We start from the raw sequence: 22,018 nt of genomic DNA, 5'->3' as shown, positions 1-22,018 counted from the left end.
GACAGGGACATGTCATTAAGTTTTAAAGTCCACTTTCTCAGTACCTGGAAGGGTGTGAATGGACATGAAGTAAAACTACTAAAATGAACTGACCAGATCCAAATAACAATTAATTAAGTCGATGTTTGTAGTATGTTGTCATTTGCATTTGTTGTAATTGCAAATATGCTGCACTTTGCATACAAAATTAAACCATTTCATAGCCACATTATCAAAATTATTTGATTGTATACATGTATGAGGCTCACTGTATAAATGCCATTGTGAATAGTAACTAAACTAATACTTCTAAGATATACACCTCTTTAACATGCAATATATGTGTTCTTGCATTCACTCATAGACTGTAGTATGTAGGTGCTACTTCACTGTCAATACTACATCATATTGTTTTTGGTTAACTGGTGTCACTTGTGGCACATTTATCTGTTAAGCTCACTATTGTGTGTTCAACACGTGCACAACCTGTTGAACCATGTTGAGTTGATACAGCTGCATTGTCCTACACTTTCTGTGTTCAAAAACATCTTTCAGATCTCAGTGAAAAGATGTTGGTGTTTTTACAATCTCTGCCTTGGGTTATTGAGGGAAAATATGGGGGATGAAATATCTTCTGCCCTCCCTGCTACCTACTTCTTTCCCCTAGTCATTACCCATCCCACACCTATATTCTTCTTCCCCTATTCTTTATATATTTACTGTATATCTATTTTTCTCTCTTTCTAACATCATGCCTATTCTATGCCAAGTCCTTATCTGTATAATTAGATGATAAACCATTTTGACATGTATAGTCTATGTCTTTTTGGGAGGAATGTATCACTCAGCTTTTGTAAATTTGAAGATAAATGCCAATAACAAGTAAACCCAAATACTTTAAATGACTAAAATTATGTCATCATTAATTGCATGCCTCTCTAAATTTAGACCAACGAGAATGCGTTGGTGAACTTCCCGTATATTTTTGGAAGAACTGTGATTTTCTTGGGGGGGTGGATATTGAGATGAGAATGAGAAAGGCAAAGATTCTAAACCATCGTGTCCCTGTGTTGTCCTAACGGTGTATCATTTTGACTTATAGGGTATCTTTGTTACTAGGGTACAGCATGACGGGCCCGCCGCCTCCGCCCTGCAGCCCGGAGACAAGATACTGCAGGTAACATCCTCTCACTCATCATCACATGGGCCAGAAACAGCCACATGCCCTGCCCTCTCTCCCTCCCTAACCCTTCCCTTATTTCATAAACAGCGAGACAGAGCATTCGGTAGGAAAAAAGAGGAAGTCATGTACACTTTACCTGCTGCAGTTAGCTGGACATTTTCTTATACAGGCTATTCAACAGAGACACACAAACACTGATTAGCAGCAGTGATTGAGCCAGTGATCACAAATTAACTCACCCACTGGTGTTGTCTTACTGGGTGTTTATATCAGACTTCTGCATTTTCCTGCCTGTACATTGATGCCTCTGTGTGTGTACCTGTTGGTCCCGAAATCAGGCATGACCCCCCCCCACACACACACACACAAACACACACACACACCCTCTCTTTCATTCATCATTAGCCAGTGACACCCAAAAACTTTTTAGCCAAAGATCACGGGGGATTTGAGTAGCCTAAAACAATATGTCATTTATACTGTTATCACTATTACTTTGAAACTGACAACTTGAAAACCTCATGAAGTTGAGAAACGACTGAAGTTACTTTAAGCTACATAATCATACAGTGTTGGTCGTAACTACTGTGGGACTGCAGTGGCGACACAGAAGTCAACAAAAATTCAACTAGTACAAGCAGAATTCACTCTTATCATGGCTACCTCTTTTATTGAAGCAGAGTAGTGATTTCTGGCCCAAAGAGTTTCTACTTGTACTCGTCATCATAAAACACATTACAAAGAATATTTAAACAGAATAAGCATGAAAGATAAAATATTGCAAAACTTACACAAACAATCAGCCAGTGGAGCATCCTCACATGGATTTTTTTGACCCTGATGACAGGTACAAGCCCAAATGCTTTGGTCTCACAATATAGTTGTTCTTTATACTAGTATTGCTTGCCACCTAGATATTTCCAGGTCAATTAACAATTTTTCTAACCAAAACAGATCTTTGAGCCAGACGTGTGTTTTTGTGATCTTCCCAATCTTCTTCTTCGTTATCTCACTGTATAATCGCTCTTTATATACAGTAACTTTGTATAAGATATGGGCCTAAACACTGGGAACTTTTCTACATTGCATTCTGAAAGTAACTGAATACTGCAGTTTGCCTGAATTACAGTATGTTAGTTTTCAGATGACTACATTGTTTCTCTTAAATATAAGTTGTGAAAAAGTAAACATGAGTACACTCTGATTTTGATGCGGAAATTATGTATTGTTACACCTTGCAGGGATACTTTACCAGGGGCAACCATAGCTATTTAAACAACATCCACCTCCCATGTAGATTAGTATCAGTCAAATTGAATCAATAAACACTAAACAGAAACTATTTATAAATATTTACTTTATTTATATAATTACTGTAGCTATTATTTCAGAGTTTCAAATTGTATTGCCATGACAGATTTACCCCCCTTCCCCCATCTCTCATTCCTTTCATGTTTTCCTCCCCTCTCTCCTCCCCTTTCATCTTCTCTCCACAGATGTACAGTTTAGCTGGATGAACTCATCTTAAAGCCCTGTTTTGTCTTTACCCCTTCTCTCTCTACAGCATGACTGTGTAGCTCCTCTTCTTCTCTCTCTTTTCCCCAACAGTGATGTGTTACTGAGATAATGATGGCAGTGACCCTCCATCCTTCCACAAACACACACACACACACACACACCCACATAGACATATGTATGGAAATACTACAGCACACATACCTCTATACATACATGCACACACACATGCTGTTGACTGTGCTGCGTGTTTGCCTTGCAGGCTAACGGACATAGTTTTTTACACATGGAGCACGAGACAGCCGTCTCTCTGCTGAAGAGTTTCCAGCGGACGGTGGACTTGGTGGTTCTGAGAGACAGCAGCACGCGCTAAAAATAGTTTTATAACAAACAAACAAACACAACAACGCTTCTCTACTCTGCTCATCGCCATCCCACGCCACCTCACCTGCCCTCCGCTGGAGGCTTGTGGAACTGAAAAATGAGCCGCCTTTTTTACCTTTTTAGGGGAATACACAGACATTTATTTGCCTATTGCTGGACCAAAGGCAAATACTAGTGCCAAATGTACCATAGGAAACATATCGGCTCTTCTGTCTACCAGCGGTCAGGGACCTGATCGACGACTGGATGGACCACAAGAGGACTCTATGCTTTGAGTTCCTACAGGGCTGCTGCAATTTGGATTTTGTGGTTGGTTTGTTAATTAGGCATCTGATCGGTCAGTCTGAATAGTTTATTTTTGTTGGTTAGTTAGAGTTCTGGGGTGTTTTTGCTTTTCTCCACTGCCTTTTATTTTGCTGTCCGTGGTAGATTTAGAATAATTTGTTTGGTGTAGCACATGATTCACTTCCCATGTTCTTCATTGTTCTTATTTGCTTTGTCCAGTTCTCTTCTGTTCTCTTCTCTTTTCTGCTGTCTTCTGTTCTGCTCTGTTCTGCAGGTATTATTGCCTCCAGTGTACAGAAATTGAAAACTTAAGACTTTCTGCCTTGTGTACATATACATCAAGCTGCAGCTTTCTAGAGCTGCACTCTCCTTGGGGCCTGGACAGACAGCTCTAAAAGTTTATGATTAATATAAATATTGTTGATAAACCACATTCTGAATCCTCTCCTATGAACATACAGGGATTATTTCTCCAAATGGACGATTTTCTAAAGTATACTACTGATTTTTTTTCTGTAAAGAAAACACTGTTAATAGTTCATCACTGCTACTTGTTTTTTTGTTTTTAAAACTGTTGCTTGCACAGCTGTGCTGAAAAGAGCTAAAGCAATATTTCTGAGGCTCGGCCCATTGAGATTTTCAGCAGAGCCTAACTTGTCCTGCAGTGCCATCTATCAAGCAATGTTTACATACACTGCCATACACGTGAACTCACAGGCAAACGCACATATACAGTAGATGTATGTGCCCCCATACACAACACATATGCAATGGTACGCTCTGTGCACTATTGCATAATAAAGCCCTGTCTATATTCTAGCCTGATTTTTAGAATTCAACTACTATCGTAAAACCAGTCACACTCACACACACACTGTAACATTATTCATAATTTCTGTGCCATATTTTGAGGTCCTGTTTTCTAGTATCGTTACAGCAATGTTACATCCCTTTTTAGCTGTTTGAGTTGTATGATAAAGTCACAGCATGCTTTCATATCACTGGTCACTGTCAGCCAACCATTTTCTGTTGGCTTCTAGAGTTCTCTACTCTGCAGAAGACTCTAGATGTATTATACCACTGAGTTTCAGTGAGACTGATGTTCTATAATTGGTGCCATATGGACCCTCTGTCCCTCCCTGCTTGTATTTACACATGCCCAAAACATCAGAGCTTTACCTCTTTGTGGCCCAGATCTGATCTGCACACAGTGGGAGCAGCAGCGTGTAGGGAAACTGTTTTTTAACATTTGGCAAGTATCCACTCTGCTGACGTGTCCTGACCTATGGCCTCCCTGTGGAAAGCAACAAGAGAAAAGAGAATGTCCCTACAAGAATCAATAAGGTATAACACACAGTGTTAGTGTCTTAATGAGTAAATCTGTAGTGAATCAGAATTTCCCTTTTTAGACAATCAGGGAAAGATCTGATCTGTGTCACAAAGACTTTTGGCTACACTTGAAATTTCAGTGTAACTTTTTTAACCTGAGGAGATGCTCATTGACTCTAGGTGTACATGGAAAGTTAGATTTGCCAACTTTGTTGGTGAATGTTAAAAATTATATGTGGATAGGGTCAGGTAGTGTTTGGAATATGGCATTTAGAAGAGCAGGGAAACATGTAGACACAGACGTAGAAAGTGAGATTGAATGAGAGGTTTCTGGAGCCATGTCAGTGTGGTCTTATAAAATCTGACCTTCATGGCCATGCTTCAGAAATTGTATTGACATGAAAGAAGTAACCACAGAAAAAGAGTAAAGAGGTTCATTTTCTGTCTTCGTGTAAATGCAACACGTGTCTTGAAGACGTTTCATGACGGGGAGTTTTGTTCTGTTCTGTATAACATCTGATGTTTCATCCAGAGCAAAACAACATCCTTCACTGTCCTTTGCTTTTACTTGACATGACAGTGTCATCCTGTGCCCATTTTGTGTCAACCCTTTTAATAAGCGTTAGAATTTAGTTAATTCAATATAAGGGACACAAAATGGCACAGTTTAGTCTTGTGGTTGAGAGATTTTAACCACAGGTACTCACCCAACCCTATTTAGAGTTTGAAATATCAAAGATATTGCGATGAGAACAGAGAAAAAGGTTTGATAATATAATTATTTTTTACTACATGTTTCAGGTAATTCTTTCTAAATATATTGATATACCTTAGCTTTGCTCAAAAATTGTGATATTTTATAATAATGACACTTATAACAAAGTTATGGATGGAAGTACGCACAGTATGACTTGGAGACCTACATGTACACCTACACATGTACTATCCAAAACTGTATAAAATGTATTTCTACTGTAATTGTGAATTTGTGTTATACAAATATATATTGTATATATATGTATATGACTATAAAAATAGTCATTTTCTATGTGTTTAAACTACATATAAGCTGAACAAATGCTGAGGACGGTGTCACTGTACATAGCTGTGAATGAAATCCAATTTAAAATGACTCATATTGATTGTGAATGTACTCATGCTTTCTGCAGTACCTACACCTACCCAACTTGAATGCTGCTTCTTCTGTTGTGTGACAAAAAGTACTTTGACCTCCGAAGAGAGAACCGCTGTCGAGTTATAAGTTGGACAAATTTTAGTGACGATTTAACAGAACTATTTATTTCTTTATTTATTTGCACATGCAAGTTGAAATCCTTCCAGTTTTAAGTTTGAGTATTAATGCGGAGAAATGTAATTGCAGAAGTATATATAATATATATCATGTGTTTAGAATGCATTTTGCAGACGCTATCTGTACATACTATTTAAGATACAGTTTTTACAAAAAATAATATATGTATAAAATTGAAAAAATGCTGTGCACCGATTATACTGGAGCCATTTTGGGCTTTGGGACGTACCATTTTTTCAGTATATAAGAAGTGTTTTGAATAATGTACTAAAGTCTCTATTGTACAAATAATAAAAATGTCACTATTGGTAATCTGGGTTCCTCCTGGTGCACTGAGCTCTGTCTTTAGGAGGGCAGAAGAGAGGGATAGCTCTCTTTCTGCACCTCTGTGCGTCTTTATTGCTGTAGAAAGAGAGAAAGATGTAAGGACAAAAAGGGGAATGAGACAAAAGAAGAAGAGAATGGGGGAAATTAGGTTATGAAAAAAGGAAGAAAGTTATGAAGGTATGAAGTGCTAAGGATGTGTAAGGAGGATAAAGAATTGTGCAAATAAAGAGAAAACTGACAAGGCATGGGCCAAAATAAGGAAGGAAATAAAAGAATGGAGGAAGGAAAGAGACTGCAGTGAAGGAAGGACAGATGGAGAAAAGAGAGAAAGAAAAAAGGCAGAAAGAAAAAAGGCAGAAAGAAAGAGAAAGGGGTGAAGGAAAGGAACAAGGAGAAAGAAAAAAGATTAATGAAAGAGATAAAGTGATAGAGAGAAAGAATAAACAGATGAAGTAGGATGGATAAAGAAGGAAGGCAGAGAAAAAGAGATGAGGTAAAGAAAGGACGCGAGGGATAAAGAATGGAGTGATGAAGGTTGCCTCAGCAGGTCTGTGGTAGATTTCAGTTTCCTCTGCTTCTCTGTGGATTAATCTCAGTACTCTCATCATGTCAGCAGATGCTCCTTTGTCTCTTTGTCCATTAGTCTAACAGCCTGAATCTTCTTCATCCCTCTCTGTCCGTCCAGCTCATCTATTCTTGACACTTATCTGAGCTGTGGATCACAGAGGGACAGCTGTGAAACAGAGTTTCTCATCAAAGGTAGAAAACCATGTCAGTGTTTGTTTTTTTCAGAATCTCCAAGACAAAGTTTGGTCCACTGTGGTAAGTATAATGTATAAAAATCCTGCTGGATTTTGCTCATAGCACATGCAACTGGAAAAAAAAAGAAGATCCTTCCTGCTCTCTACTAACCTCACTTCTCTGACCTCTAAACTTGTTGACACCTACTGCACTCAGCCTTTGATTTATCCACAACCTTATTATCCATATATAACAAGGCAATTACATGATTAGTCCATTTTATGGCCAAGTAAGAAAATCATAAGCTCAATGTGCTTATTCATTCATCATTCAGTCTTGTGCTTATTCATTCATCATTCAGTCTAAAATAGGCCTATGGAAGATTTTGTCTGTTATTTGTCATTTGTTTAACTTAATACTATGAATAATTTTTGCAAGAGTGCAACTTGGTCTCTGTTGTCTGTCTCTAAAATCCATCATGGGAACATGTTAGGTTTGATGGCGAACATTTATGTTCAGCAGTTTTTGAACTTACTCTCTCACCTAAATAGATAGATATTAGCCCACTTGCTAATATCTATTGAACTTTTCAGCACAAATCTATTTATGGTAAATTCATTGCAAGCCTGTTACTAAGTAGTGAAAACTTAAAGTACGTTATGTAATTATGTAATAATACAGGTGGTTGTGTCCTTTACAAAAATAACATAAATGAACAAGGTGGAGGCGAAGCAAGCCAGGACATGAAGCTAAGTCTGTTATTTTCTAGCTATATCAGGACACCTACACATCTATTGTCGCCTTTATACCGTGACCACTTACCACAGGCGAAAGGAGAAGCTTTGTCGTTCAAATAATTATCTATTCACCCATTTTTTAAGTTCGTCATGGCTAAGTTTGTGTGTGAGTGAGAGATAGCAAAACTATTAGCAGTGTAGCTAGCAACTGTGTCATGTTGCTATGGATACCTGCAATTCTGCCAGCCAGAAATTAGTATTTTCCAATGGCCATAGTATGAGTGACTAACTAACCGCCGGTACCAGAATGTAACTTCCATTAAGTATATTTATTTTGAGGTATTTGTATTTTACTTAAGTTTTTTTTTCCATTTTATGCTAGGTTATACTTCTCCATACATTTTAGAGGCAAATATTGTAGACCTACTTTTTACTCCACTTTTATATGAGCTATAGTTACTTTGCAGTTTAAATTTGTACATACAAACATAGCAGTTTAAAAAATATGATTAAGTAACCAATAGTGTATAATGTAGTAAAAGTTTGCTCCGCATCAACCAGCTACAGCATTAAAACACTGTTTCACGTTAATGCACCAGTTATAATAATCCAATAATAAAGATATTCCTATAACACTCACATAGTACATTTTGCTGATGCTACTTTTAAATACTTTTAGCGTACTTAATCAAGGTTTTGCATCCAGGACATTTACTTGTAATGGAATATTTCACTGTGATATTACTACATTTAGGTCAACTTCCTCTACCACTGCTAACCACTCACTAACTGCATTATTATATACCACTAAATTGTGGTATAGCCTTTTGTATAGTAAGATGCATGGCTGGATTATAATGAGATAGGTATCATTGGCTAAATGTTCTTCCCCATGTCTGTCTTGTACCATTCCCCACTGTTCTCCTGGCATCAGTGCCCTCTGTAGAACAGCTCTGCTTACTGTGGTACAGCCTACAGGCCGACAATTAACAATAGAGGGTAATAGTACACACACACACATACACTAACACATGCAGTGACGAAAGCAGAATAATGCCCTTTTGTTCCCTTTCCTCTTTACTCTCTCTTTTACACACTGGTTTGGACAAAATTATACTTCTGTGTGACCAACCCACTTACACAATCATGCATACATTTCTTCCCACGTTAACTCATATATTATGCTGGCATCAGTGTGTGTGAGTGTTTGTGTGTGTAAGAGATACAGAGCGAGAGTTTTTGTGTACCCACCAAAGCTGTCAATACGCTCTTGTGACCTGATCAATGACAATACCAGAGACTGAGTCCATGACCTGCATTCAGCTGCTGCCTGCGTATGTGTGTGGTCAGTGTATACAGATGAAGTGTCCCTACAGCCACTCCAATGTCTACAGACAGACATTGACATACAGTAAGTTATGTTGTGTCCAACGTGCAGGACTAATGTGTGCCCTGCAGCAACTTTGCATTTCTAATGTTGCCTTTCTGTCTTTTTACTCTGACAACCGTTAGCATCTCTACTGTCAAGGGTTTGATTGATGACCCTGTAACCGAGTTAAACTAATGTATCATACAATGTCAAATAGACTGGTGCCAGTGAGACAAAGAATATAAATGGTACACTCCCGCAATTAGGGAAATCAACTTGTCTGCTGTCTTTTCCAGAGTATAAAGAGAATATCAATACCAATTTCCTCTCTGTTCATCCAGTGCACTGTTCAGGATGTATTTAGCCTAGCTTAGCACAAGGATGGTAGCAAGGGGAAACAGTTAGTCTAGCTCCATCAAAAGTGGAACAACCTGGCTTCCAACAAGTACAAAGGTGTCTTATTTAGCCTACACATCGTATTTTGTGTATTTTTGACTGGATTAAAGAAATATAAAATGAGACATTACAGTTTAAGTAGCAGTTGGCTATTTATTGAGCTATTTACTGACAAGCATTAGTTGGGCCCAGTAACTGTGCGCACCATTTCAGAGATGCATGCACTGTCCTTACTCAGAACAAAACCCAGAAGAACCCTGGGTGTAGTGGTGACAGTTTTGGAGTTGTTAAAAGGCATATTTTAATATTTTTAGCTAAACCAGGCCAAACTTAGCTCCTGTAAACATTGTATCTTAAGTGATAGTAAGCAAACAAAACATGAGCCAAACTTTTATTAGCCACTCTTCCACTAATAGGCTAAATGTGTGGTTGTATATGGTCTCAGATCAGTTTTGTAAGTTAAATATTTGCAATGATGTAGCTAAGTTTAGTTTTGAAACTATTGTGAAATGGCAGCAACCTAATAAACAGCACATTTTGGAAACACAAGAAGTTGTCACTGTTAGCAAGACACAATATTGTCAAAGTTTGTATTTAAAACGTTAACTTCTCCAATACAAATTTTATTTACATAAGAAATATTACTTATTTTATCTAACGGTTCATGTTTGAGATCATGCTAGTTGCCTACTATCACCAAAAGGTGTGGATGTAAAGTGTTAGAAAAGAGATGCTATGGCAAACTTAAGGTAGAAGTAGATGCCATGTTTGGTGCTAAATGTAGAACATTTTTCAAACAACTGACATTAATGTTACTACATTAAGTGACATTGAGGGTTTGTTAGACCACTAGAGGGCAGGAAGACTCCAAAACAAACTTGCAGCAAATTACCATATTTCGCTTATGGAGTCATTATGACTAATACGTGTTAGTGGACAATTGCCTACTACACTGAGCAAAAACAGCAACGGACAGCTAGCAGACCATGAGGAGATAACATTTTGCTGAATTTGACAAAAAGACGTGTATTGGGTTATACCCCACCTTTAATCCTGACTTGGTCCACCACATCTCTCTTTGGCTTCCTAAATCTTTGACATTTTGTCACTCACTTAGTTTCTGGTTTGGGGCGATACAGTTAGCTTAATGTTAGCTTGTGTTAGCTCTTAAGCTGGGAGCAGCTTCGCATGTTACCAACTGGCAACTATTTTACATAGATTGATAAAATATTAAAATAAAAACTATTACCTAACCAATCTTTAATGCATTAATGTTAGATACTAAAGTATTTGGCATTGACTTGATTTTCTGCTGTGCCACTTGTTTAACCAAAATGGTCTGAAAAAGATAGGCCTACTCTTAAACTTACTGGAAACTTTTGGTTTTCTTTTCACTTTGTATAAAAGCTAAGGCGAATGTATACTCCTTTATTTGGTGTTGTTTTGGGTAAATTAGGCCCTGGTAGTTGCCATGGATCTAAGTTGAGAGATAGGGACAAACCTGGGATAGAGAAGCTTTAAACTCAACACAATAAAACTGTTTACCATGACAATACGACCAAACTCACACAGGGATGGGCTTGCCTGGACCAGCCGGTGGGATTACACCTGTGACATTTCAATTGGGTTGCTCATACACCTTGCTTTTTAGATTGTGGTAGTGTTTTGTGTGTGTGCATGCATGTGGGCACCATAAATAGATATCAACCCTACACACCCCACAGAGCAAATAGATTTTTGCTGTTATATTTGACCAGACTTTTTGTTTTATATCTGTACAATTTAGTCAACAAATGTATGACAACCATCATAACAGCCTAAGACAGTGGGAGCAGTATGAGAGGTTACATAGATCTACATCTGGAGTCTAATCAGTATCTGCTAAACCCAAACCTATACTCAGAGTTGAGTGGATTAGATCCAGGCCTTGGAATAGACAGGCTTTTATCCACTGCACACAATAGCTGTTTGACATGACAATACCACCATCATACAGAAGCTGCTTATGAAGAGCCTCTCAAACCAAGCTTTAATGGTGTTTTGAGGTGAGTGCATGAATGTGTGTGTGTGTGTGTGTGTGTGTGTGTGTGTGTGTGTCTTTTAGAGACATCTAGGTGTGTGTGTCCTTCCCACAGGACCGCCCAAGAACCGGTCGGACAGCGTTTTGAGTCAAGTCACCTGAATGAAGAAATGGAGAACTAGTTTTACCAAAGTGAGACAGAGGGAGAGTTAAAGTGAAAGAGACGGAGAGAGAAAAAACAAGCGACATCTCCGGGTACTAAGTCCACGTGGTGACTATCAACGTTTGCTGTCAACGGTTGACAGTTTCTCTTTTCTCAGCCACCGTTACTGTTTTCTCGGACTTTCAAACACTTAATAAAGTCTTTCTTTTGATGAAACGACAGGTTGGGTGTCAGTTCGGCGTCCCAGTTTGGAGGCAGGCTGTCCCGGGACAGGCGCACACATCTGTAATAACAGATACACTGTCACAGCGACACAAGCCCCGGGGAGGAGTACTGTGCGAGTCAACATGCCTGTGCGACAGAAAGGTAAATGAAATGTTTTTTTGATAATTATCTGTCTTTATTTCCATCTCTGTTTTTTGAATTTTGTTTTGGTGAAGAAACGACATCGAATACAACTGTTTTAACCAGTCTTAAAGGTTGCGTTGATGTTGATAGCTCAGCGAAATGCTCTTCTCTAGCGTGTTAGTTAACGTCAACCAGAGCACTAAACTTCTCTAAAACACCCGTAATGTAACGCTGAATTGATTATTGGTGTACGCATACAACTTATAGATCATAATTTAAGAGCTTTTACTAATAATTCGCACATTGTGATAAATTCGGCACATAAATTAACCACCAAGCAGCATTTTATTTTTTAATCCGCTTTTACTGGTTTACAGTCTGTTAAGTGGTATGCACTAAAACCTAGATAGAGAGAATTCAGCTCAAGATTCTCAGACTCTGCCTAATGTTAATTGCATGCTGTATTAATGTGTGTGAATGTGCAACTGGTTAATACCTGAAAACATGTTCTGCTGAATATATTGGAGCTATAATAAAATAGGAATTATTTTGAATATCGTTTGGTTTGACATCTTTCACTGTAGGAAGCCGCACTAAATTTAGTCTGAGTTTGATGTTGATCTGTCAGTGCTTCCGGTTTAATCAGCTGTTCAGATTGCCATGGGGCCTGGAATGCAGTCTGCAAGCCTTCCTTTACACCATAAACTCTATTGCCCACATGCCCCTCTGCATCAGAGTTACATCAATGCCATAAATAGGCTGCATTTTCAGTATTTACCACAAAGAGCCATCGTTTCCCTTACAATTAAGACAAGTTAAAAATATCACTCAAAACTCCAGTTTTTATTGTAATATCATATTGTAGTGATATTAATTCAGGAGCTGAGGGTAATCATGCATCTCGAGCTACCTTTCCAAAGCAAACAGTTGTTACATCCGTGTAAAGTACTGAATGAACACCTTATTTACCTTTAATATTTAGTTGCGGTCAAATATGCAATTCAACATTGATGTCAAACACTGAAAACAGGCATCTTCTGGCACTCTTGAGAAGAACAAGGAGATGATTTTTATTAAAAGCGTATTGACAGACTAACGCCTGTGTCCACACTCACTATGTGGAGCCAGGTGTCTTTTATTAACTTCACCCTGATGAAGACCCTGTAAGGTCCGAACCAGTCAGTTTTTAACCATAGTAATCCTCAATTAAGTACAGGCTTTTAATATACAGTACCTAATCTCCTTGCTCTACTTAAGAGTGCCTGGAGAATTTTGTCCTTCCCTTTCAGTCATTAGTTATAGGGGAATTAAGAGTTGTTGTTATTTACCTGTATATTTTGAATTTAGATGCTCAGCGAGCCCTGGAGCTTCTTCAGCAGTACCGGGCCAAACTTGATCAGAGACAGCAGAACCAGAGCCAGACCAAACAGGGCCTTGTGGAGGAAGACTACCAGCTACAGCAGTCTCTGGACAGAGTCATCAATGTCTTCCAAAGTCAGCTCTTTAGCGCTCTGCTTGGTGAGCATATCTGTTATGTTTGTTCATATACCCAGGAAGCCACTGTTCTTCTACACATCACTTTATACCGAACATTACAACGTGTTGATTTTGAAGCCTTGGTTAGATTTTATCTGCTGACCAGCCCATTGACCCTCCTATAATTTTTTGATGCTTGGATTTGACATCTGTAGGAGATGAAAGGATTCTTCAGGTGACTTGTTGATTGTGTTGCTCACAGTGTGAATGCGGATGGCCCTTTTAAAATTAACCTTTGTTTGCGCTATGTCCTGTTCAGTATTAAATGCATTTTAAAGTATCTTAAGTTGTAGTTGTTTGCATGTATTTCACATTTTCCTGCCCTAGGCCACATTTAACATGCATTACTAGAGGTTGAAGTATTGAAATCAGTGTAGTAATGTTAGATTAAAGGTCTACTTCACCCAAATCACATCATTCAACAATCATTTTTCTTCTTTTATAAAGGTTTAAATTGGGAGAAACCATATACCTTTCTATGGGCAGTTTTCACTATTTTCTACCTTTTCTTGATTACCTAGAGTAACTGGGACATTGTTCATGGAAAGAGGTTTTAGTTAGCAGTTTTTCAAATGTAATGTTGGATTATTTCAAAACCTTGGCAAATGAAACAGAAACTGTATGGTTAGATGCTACTGTTTTTTTGTGATTTGGGTGAACTGACCCATTAGCTTGGCTCTTGTGCTGGTCTTCATGTCAAGTTACGAAACTCAGTGTTGCTACGCTTCAGCCAGGTTTGTTTGCCTTGTGTTTTGTGAGTGATGATGTCTTAAACATTGACAGAGCAGTGCAGTGTGTCAGTCAGGGAGGATACAATGTGTTTGGGACTGTATATGGAGGCTGAAAGACAGGAACTTGTGTGTGCTTTTGTCCAAATAAAGATAAAAAGGTTTGGCTGTAAGAGAGCAGACAGAAGGGCGGACTGATCATAAGAGAAGAAGAGGAGCACTGTTGGCTTTCTGTAAGTGGTAGCACTAGTTTTCATGGTGTCTGCAAGATGTTGGACTATCACATGACTGTTCAGAACACACAGATGTAGGCGAGATGTGGCCTGTGACAGAAAACACAGGGCCCTTTGTAGAAAGTATGCACACATTTAGAGAATGTGTAGCAAGTACAAATTCCTCCCAAAGAGTTAACAGTCTGTGTCTAGCTGGTTAGGAAAGGAAGGAAAGGAAGGAAGGAAAACACTAAGCACATGTGTGTCTGTGTGGTTATGTGCATGACGAGAAACTGGTTCTTAGTCCCTGGTCCCACCTGCTTTGTGCCACACCCACAACTTTAGCTCTTACCTTAACAATCCTATCTCTGTTTTGTGTGTATGCGTGTATGCACATGTGTGTGTACTGTTCACTAAACCTGAGACTAAGTTCCTGTTTGTGACTTTGACCTTTAATGGAGCTATCTCTGGTGTTAAAGTTGTATCTTGAAACAGCACGGTCTTTCTTTTGTAAAGCGCTTTCTTTCTTTTTTTTCTTATTATTGATCCTTGACCTCTTTTGTGTTGAAGATATTTGACTTGAAAAAGATTTTTTTGGGGGGGGAGTTTTTCCATATCCGAATTGAGTTTCTAAGGATAGAGGGTGTCATATGCTGTCCAGATTGTAAAGCCCCCTGAGGATTTGTGATATTGGGCTATATAAATAAAATGGACTTGACTTGACTTCATCTGTCATATGATATATTTAAATATCCATGTTTGACATATATATATATTACTGTAATGTATAATAACATTTTATGATAATTTCTATATATTGTACTGTTAAATTCCCTGTGTACTCTTCACTCTTCTCCTTTTTTTTTACACATCCTCCTTCAACTTTCTGTATATTCCTCTTCTCATATACTGCACCTCTTTTTTTTCTTTTATGACCAGACTTATCTTGAATAATCAGCCTGAGCTCACAACCATGTGTATGATTTAATGTAGAATAACCAGGTCTGTATACGGAGAGGGGGAAGTGAAGCCTCTAATCATAACAGTCACTTTGATACGTTCTGTCAGTGTGCATACCTCTAAAAAGGAAAATGACAGTGGAATTAACTTCCTCTTCCTATTTAAGTAGGGAATCTTGAATACTTCAGGAGCTATAGTTTTATATAACTATGGTGCCAGTATGCTTGTGCTGCCACTAGAGGTCAATAGTGTATTAGCTGTGTTTGCTTTGGTTTCTCTTTCTGCTTGCATCTGAATGCAATGTACAATATACAGTAAAGATGAAGGTTTTCTACTGTATTTGGAGCAGCTTTTTATTGCTGCAGCCAATTATTATTTTCATCATAGATAAATCTGTCCATTAACTGCTTTATCAATCAATTGTTCAGTCTATAAAATGTCAAAAAAAAAAAGTGAGAAAAAATGTGAGAAATGTCATCACAGTTTCCCAGAGCCCAAAGTGACATTTTCAGATGCCTTGTTTTGTTCATTGAACTGTCCATAACCCAAAGCTATTCAGTTTACTATTATTTGAGACAAAAAAGTAGCAAATCCTCAGTTCGGAGAAGCTTAAACTAGAAAATGTTTTGAGATTTTAATTGATAAATGTCTGGAAAGATTAATTGATTATCAGTTTAATTGGCACTTAATTTTCTGTTGATCTGTTCTCATAAACTCCTTTCAGCTCTACCACTCAGTATCCTTTGGAGAAAACATTACCTCAGTGTGCTGATATTTAGTCAATTATTCATTCATTGTTTTTATGTTTTTGTTTTGTAATTAGTCTTTCATATATTCAATACAGTCATACACATCATGTGTCATAACCACATTTACTAATCTACTTAACCTTTCAGTCATTCATCATGGCTCTAATCTCTGCTCTTCTTCTTCCAGACATTCAGGAGTTCTACGAGTTGACCATCCTTGCAGACAGCAAGTGTTCTGTGGACCAGACAGACGGTCCAGGGAGCCTCCCTGCCTCCTGTAACCTGCCAGCAGAGCTCTCAGTTCAGCCACAGCCCTCCTCTGGTCCCCTGAGCCCCCAAGCTTCTGGAGGATCATCCGAGCCAAAACCCCTGGCCCCCAAACCCAAGTCAATCAAATCCCCTGCCCCTCCAATCCCATCCGGAACACCCACAACAAAGCCTTTTTCCCCAACAACAAAGTCCATTACACCTCAGTCACAGCCATCCAAGGTCAAGTACCGTGCTCCTGTCCCTCCTGTCCAGCCTGGAGCCTCCATATCATTGGCATCAGAGACTCCTAAGCCCTCTTCTCCCTCTGCTGCCACACCCCCTGGAGTTACAGTGAATGGTGTAGAAACCCCCACTGGCTCCATAAAAACACCTCCTGGAGTATCACTGAATGGAACAAAGCCACATCTTACTGCCACCAACTCTGATGTTTCTTCAGAAAGCTCCACCACCTCCGCCAATCCACAAGGCTGTTCTGTCTCTCCAGACCTCAACCTGGTGACTGTATCAGCCCTCGTCTCCAGTACCATCCAAGGCTTTGTGTCTCCAACTACTCCAGATAAACTTACCCCTACCAGCACCACTCCTAGCACAGGTCTCAACGGAGTCACAGATGATAACATAATCTCTACAGCTCTTGTGACCAGGAAAGACCCAGGCACAGGCAAAGTCACTCCCAGCACGAGTCCAACTAGCCCCAACCAAGGAAAATTTACTTTTAGCAGCTGCAACCCCACAGTTCCTCCGGGGCCTTTGACTGAAGAACCTCATCTGAGGTATGTCCAACAAATCATACATTTTAATTGTTAGTAGGGTACATTAGCAATCCAGACTTTTAAACTGTTAACTGACATTTTAACAGACTCAGATGATTAATTATCTATAGGAAAATCAGTGCAAAACACTAAAGCAATGAGCAATTAACAACAAAGATGTGGACAAAAGAAAAAAACAAAGTATGACTTTAGTCACAATTTGATAAAACATTGTGCTGACACTATCACAATCCCCTCCAGACACTCTCTCTCCTTGATCTCTGTACCTAGTCCAACCAGCCCCGGGTCAGCAAAAGTCACCTCCACTAACCATAGCCATGGTCCAGTCAGCCCCAGGCCAGCTACAATCCCACTGACCCCCAACAAGGTAAGACATCTGTGGTTGTTTTGTATTAGTGCCTGAGGAAACCTGCAGGAAATCTCTCCACAGTTAATAGTAGAGTATAATACATATTGCCTCCTATCCGAAGGTGGGTGATCTCGGTTGTTGGGTGGCAACCTTGAGGTTACAGTAGGGCTGCATGATTCTGGAAAAGAAGTGAGGTTATGTTTATGATATGTCTCCTGAGTCTTAGAGAAACTACTATTAAATGAAAATATAGCCTCCATTATCTCCGTGTGCCTAGGAGAGCTTGTCAGGTTTGGATCATCTACTGTATGAGGCTCCCATTATTGATGTTTATATGGTCAGATGGCAGAGACTTCCTAGTAGTTTTCATGTTCTTAATATCCTCATCATATTCTGATTTTTCATAATCACATTTTATTTTGCTGGGATCCGTCAGGTAATATATACATTTGTCACGATACCATGTGGTGCTACAACATCAGTTAAACACTGCTTGCAAGATATGATGCTGTCATGATTGTCTTAGAATCTGAAAAAATTCCGCACAACAGTTCAGTATCTAGTATCAGCAAAACATTTTGTCAGATCTACAGTAGGGTTGGATAAATATTTTTTTTTACCTTCCTATCCATCACTGGCTAGCTTTTCTTGATAATGGCATTTTGTTTTAGTGTCAAAGATTTTTCTTTCACTGTGTTACACCACGTTTTGTTTCTGCTCCCTGCCTGTGCCCTGCTTGTCATTTGGTGTAACGTTGTGTTTATGGGTGCCATTTATGAAGAAATTAGGAACACAGTTCCCCCTGCTAATGCAAATACAGAAGAATCATTATCATTCAAGTCTTTTTGTTGCTTCATGTCATATATGTGTCATATATGTATATACATATGTCAACATATCACTTCTCCTACATGGAAATAGTTTTGATATAGGTCAAACATGTTTTTACTGGTGACAACATGTCTCCTCTCGAACCAGTATACCGAAAGGCTGCTGGTGGTTGCAGAGAGCAGAATTAGATGGACAGATCGTTTATGCAGGCTGGCTGTTTGAACATTGGCTTACATTGCATTACATAATATGACAAGGGGAATCAATTCAGTTCAGTAACATTTTATTGCCCAGTAGAGTCAGTAGAACAAGCTCAGAGATGGGCTCATGCAACTGCTTTTGTCTTGTTGATCTTTCTGAAATGGAAATTGAATGGTTTTGTGTGGTTTGGGCCACACGCTTACACTGACTGTAGACATTGTTGCTTTGATCTGCTGCTGATATCTCAGGAAATTGTGCTGACATTGACTTACTTTGCTTTATATTAAAGTTGTTTGTCAGTACAGTGCTGTATGTGCATCAGGAAAAAATTTGACCTCCTAGCTAAATACTGCTTGTAATATTTTGGGATTGATGGTAATTCTGGGTACATTCATGTGCTACTCAGGTGTTCCTAATTAATTAATCCAATAACAATTGGAAACTGGGGTTGTAAATTTAGTTTTCTTTTCTTTTGCAAAGTCAGCTATCAATTTTAATCAGACAAAAAAGGGAATTTGAAAGTGTTTAGTGACCAAATGAATGAAATGAAACCATTTTTTTTTGCATTTGCATTGCTCATTATCCATTAATCCTGAATTGTTTAGTGAACGAGATTACTAGTATTAAATGGCTGAAGAAGAAATTGAGACCCATTAATAATGTGTCATTAGCACAACCCAGTGTGGACAGACTAACAACTTTCTGTTGGCAGCAGTAAGCATCAGGAGAGAACCAACAATGACTGCAGGTCCAGTGGAGGGAGTAGCTAGACAGAAGTAGAGTAGGACAGGAACAGAAACAAATGTAAAATTGTGTGTATGTGTGTGTTTGTTTTATGCAAGGGATTCAGTTGTGAGACATTTCCCACCCAACTTTCCTATCTCTCTCTGCTCCGCTGGTCTTGTGTAGTATGTATAGTAGTATATTGTAAGGTTCCAAATCCAACATCAATTGTTGAGATGTTGAGTATCTACAAAAAGCCAAATATCCTGAGTGAGTGAAATCCCATCTCTGTGTGAAGCTTCAGGGTGCATATGGAGCTTTAACTTCGCCTATACCCACAGTCAAAGTTGAAAGTAGAGCATCCATTGCTATACCGCTGTCACTGTTCACTCAGTCTAACGCCCCACTCCTGCCAAACAGAGACTGACCTGATAAAACAGCAGAGAGTGGTCTGTGTGTGTAGTATATGTATTTGTGTGTGTGCTTATGTCTGTGTATACACGTCTGTCTGTGTGAGTGTTTGCCTGTGCATCCATGTGTATGCATTTCTGCGCCTATCTCTGCATGTTTGTCTGTCTGTTTTTTGTGTGCTGAGTGTGTTCTGCATGTGTGCGGATATATATTCTGAGGCATGCATTTTTTGAGGTCAAAATGTGGCTACCAGCTGCCATAAAACGAAGACAGCAGCTGGAAAACAAGAGGGCGGGTGGAGGTGCACCGGGACAGCTGCCATGTTTCCGAGTCGGCCTCTATTTTAGCGGAGAAGCCCTCTCTGGCTACTCTGATGAAAGGACAGGTGGAGAGGACATGAGAAAGGGAGGAGAGAGAGATTGAGGGATGAAAGAAGAGGATGAGAAGGAGGAGACAGAGACGGACAGACGGCAGAAGGATGTCTCCAGCAGCAACAAGCGGCTACGTGCTGGAACGGGAAAGTTGCAGCTGGAAGATGTTTTGGTGAAAGTTTGCCAGTCGGACTGGTGAGGATGGACTGCATCTGTATCCTCACTACCAAGGTGAGACACAGGAAGAGAGCAGATTAGAGTATAGCAGAGGAGATTGCAGAGGAGACAAACAGGGTGTGACTGTGGACGTACAGCCTCAGATCAAATTTTCTAATAACTAAATTATCAAGGTTTTGTGAGCAGTGTCTCTCATGATGGCATTCATTCAATCATTACAGCCATCTCTTTAATTTTTATGTTGAAATTGTGTGTGAATTGTGTGCTACGCTTTGAATGTGCCAGATGTCCTCACATTATCTTTTTGATTATAAAGACCTGCCCTTTGAGGGATTCCACTTAACAAATCCAAATATAGCACTTCACAATAAACTACAGGCTTAGTAAATGATGGGAAACTACGGGCACCTGCTCACAATTAACCATATCAAATTGGTAATAGGTTGCTTATTGTGGTGCTGTACTTTGTGAATGAACAAGCTATAAGGTGATATCTTACAGGAACAGGTTGTGCTCTAGTGAAGCGACTCTAATGGGAATGCAGAGAGCTGTTGGTCTGACAACATGTGACACCCAGAGAGACAGGAAACTGGGTTGATAGGACACACACTTCAAAAGACTAGCTATCTGACTGGCTGGCTAGCTGTGTAGATATCTGACTGATTCACTGGTTGACTGACTGGCTGAATGGTCTCAAGGCAAGAGAGAATACTTGGCCAAAATGAAGGCTGGCAAAATTAAACACATACATTATGCACATATGTGCATGCTCAGAAATGCATGGCCCATTTAAAATTTGCAGAACCAGTGTGAGCTGGGATAAACTCCAGCCCCCCATGACCCTGCACAGGATAAGTAAGTATAGACAATGGATGGATGAAGAATTTAATTGATAAAGGTGCTTTCATTAGAACAAAACTGCAAATACTACTAGGTGTAAAGGCCAGGGTATGCTTGGAGCGAACTTGTTTGTATGGGCGTGTCTTCTGATAAAGGAAAAAGTGTTCAGAAATGTTCCAAATGTGCTTATCGGATTGTTGGTTTCGGAAAGTTACAGATGTTATTGGTCACAGCCCCCACAATTCTGACATCAGAAAGGCATGGGGGAGTAGGTTTCAGACACTGTTTGATGACCTTACAGACACTTTGTTTGAAGTAACAACAAAACCAACTAAAGGAACTAATAATGTGTGTGTGTGTGTGTGTTTTTCTGTGTGTATGTGTAAATCCTCATCAGTCATTAGACTTGCCTTGTGTCCTCCACTTTCTACTACATCTCGTTCTTCCATACTGAAAACTTGATCTGCTAGACCTAGACCACACCACTTGATCCTGCACGTTCAAAAACAATAGTTTGTCCTGAGGTTATATCATGCATGTTAACAGAATAAAAAACGTGTGGTTAAATCCTATTTCATACTTGGTCTTGGGACACAGGGTCTTGATACAGACTCAGTCTTGATTGTGCTTATTCGGGAACTTGTCTTGGACTCTACTTAGGTGTTTGAACCACATTATCTGCTTGAAGGACAAATACTTTGGCCACTAGGTCACCCTGCTGCCTCAGTAAGAAATACTGTTTTACAGCCGGTTCATGAGCTATCTTATTAGGTATTAGGAGCATGACCTTCTGTCATGC

The 22,018-nt window shown here is 39.2% G+C and overlaps 2 protein-coding genes across 30 annotated transcripts in view; both read left to right on the top strand.

The window, feature by feature from the left end:
* lrrc7 (leucine rich repeat containing 7) overlaps positions 1-6,299 on the top strand; it is a 126,901-nt gene extending 120,602 nt beyond the window's left edge. For 10 of the 21 annotated variants that reach the window (XM_044199831.1, XM_044199832.1, XM_044199840.1 and 7 more), the window contains one exon: positions 1,082-6,299. In XM_044199831.1, coding sequence (XP_044055766.1) covers positions 1,082-1,360 — 279 coding nt within the window. In that variant the 3' untranslated portion in view covers positions 1,361-6,299. The remainder of the gene's footprint in view (positions 1-1,081) is intronic. The other 11 variants (XM_044199846.1, XM_044199847.1, XM_044199834.1 and 8 more) reach the window with 9 other exon arrangements.
* Positions 6,300-11,677: 5,378 nt separating this feature from the next.
* The window catches only part of LOC122878315 (discs large homolog 1-like protein), a 110,464-nt gene continuing 100,123 nt past the window's right edge, over positions 11,678-22,018 (top strand). Inside the window, exons 1-5 of one of the 9 annotated variants that reach the window (XM_044200980.1) lie at positions 11,678-11,832; positions 11,963-12,106; positions 13,436-13,606; positions 16,461-17,316; positions 17,557-17,683. In XM_044200980.1, coding sequence (XP_044056915.1) covers positions 12,088-12,106; positions 13,436-13,606; positions 16,461-17,316; positions 17,557-17,683 — 1,173 coding nt within the window. In that variant the 5' untranslated portion in view covers positions 11,678-11,832; positions 11,963-12,087. Of the gene's footprint in view, positions 12,107-13,435; positions 13,607-16,460; positions 17,317-17,556; positions 17,684-22,018 lie in introns of all 9 variants that reach the window. The other 8 variants (XM_044200979.1, XM_044200983.1, XM_044200981.1 and 5 more) reach the window with 8 other exon arrangements.

Source organism: Siniperca chuatsi, linkage group LG6 (assembly GCF_020085105.1).
Source record: "Siniperca chuatsi isolate FFG_IHB_CAS linkage group LG6, ASM2008510v1, whole genome shotgun sequence".
Lineage (NCBI taxonomy): Eukaryota > Metazoa > Chordata > Actinopteri > Centrarchiformes > Sinipercidae > Siniperca > Siniperca chuatsi.
Note: the sequence above shows the minus strand (reverse complement) of the source record. Positions and strands in the feature narration are given on the sequence as shown.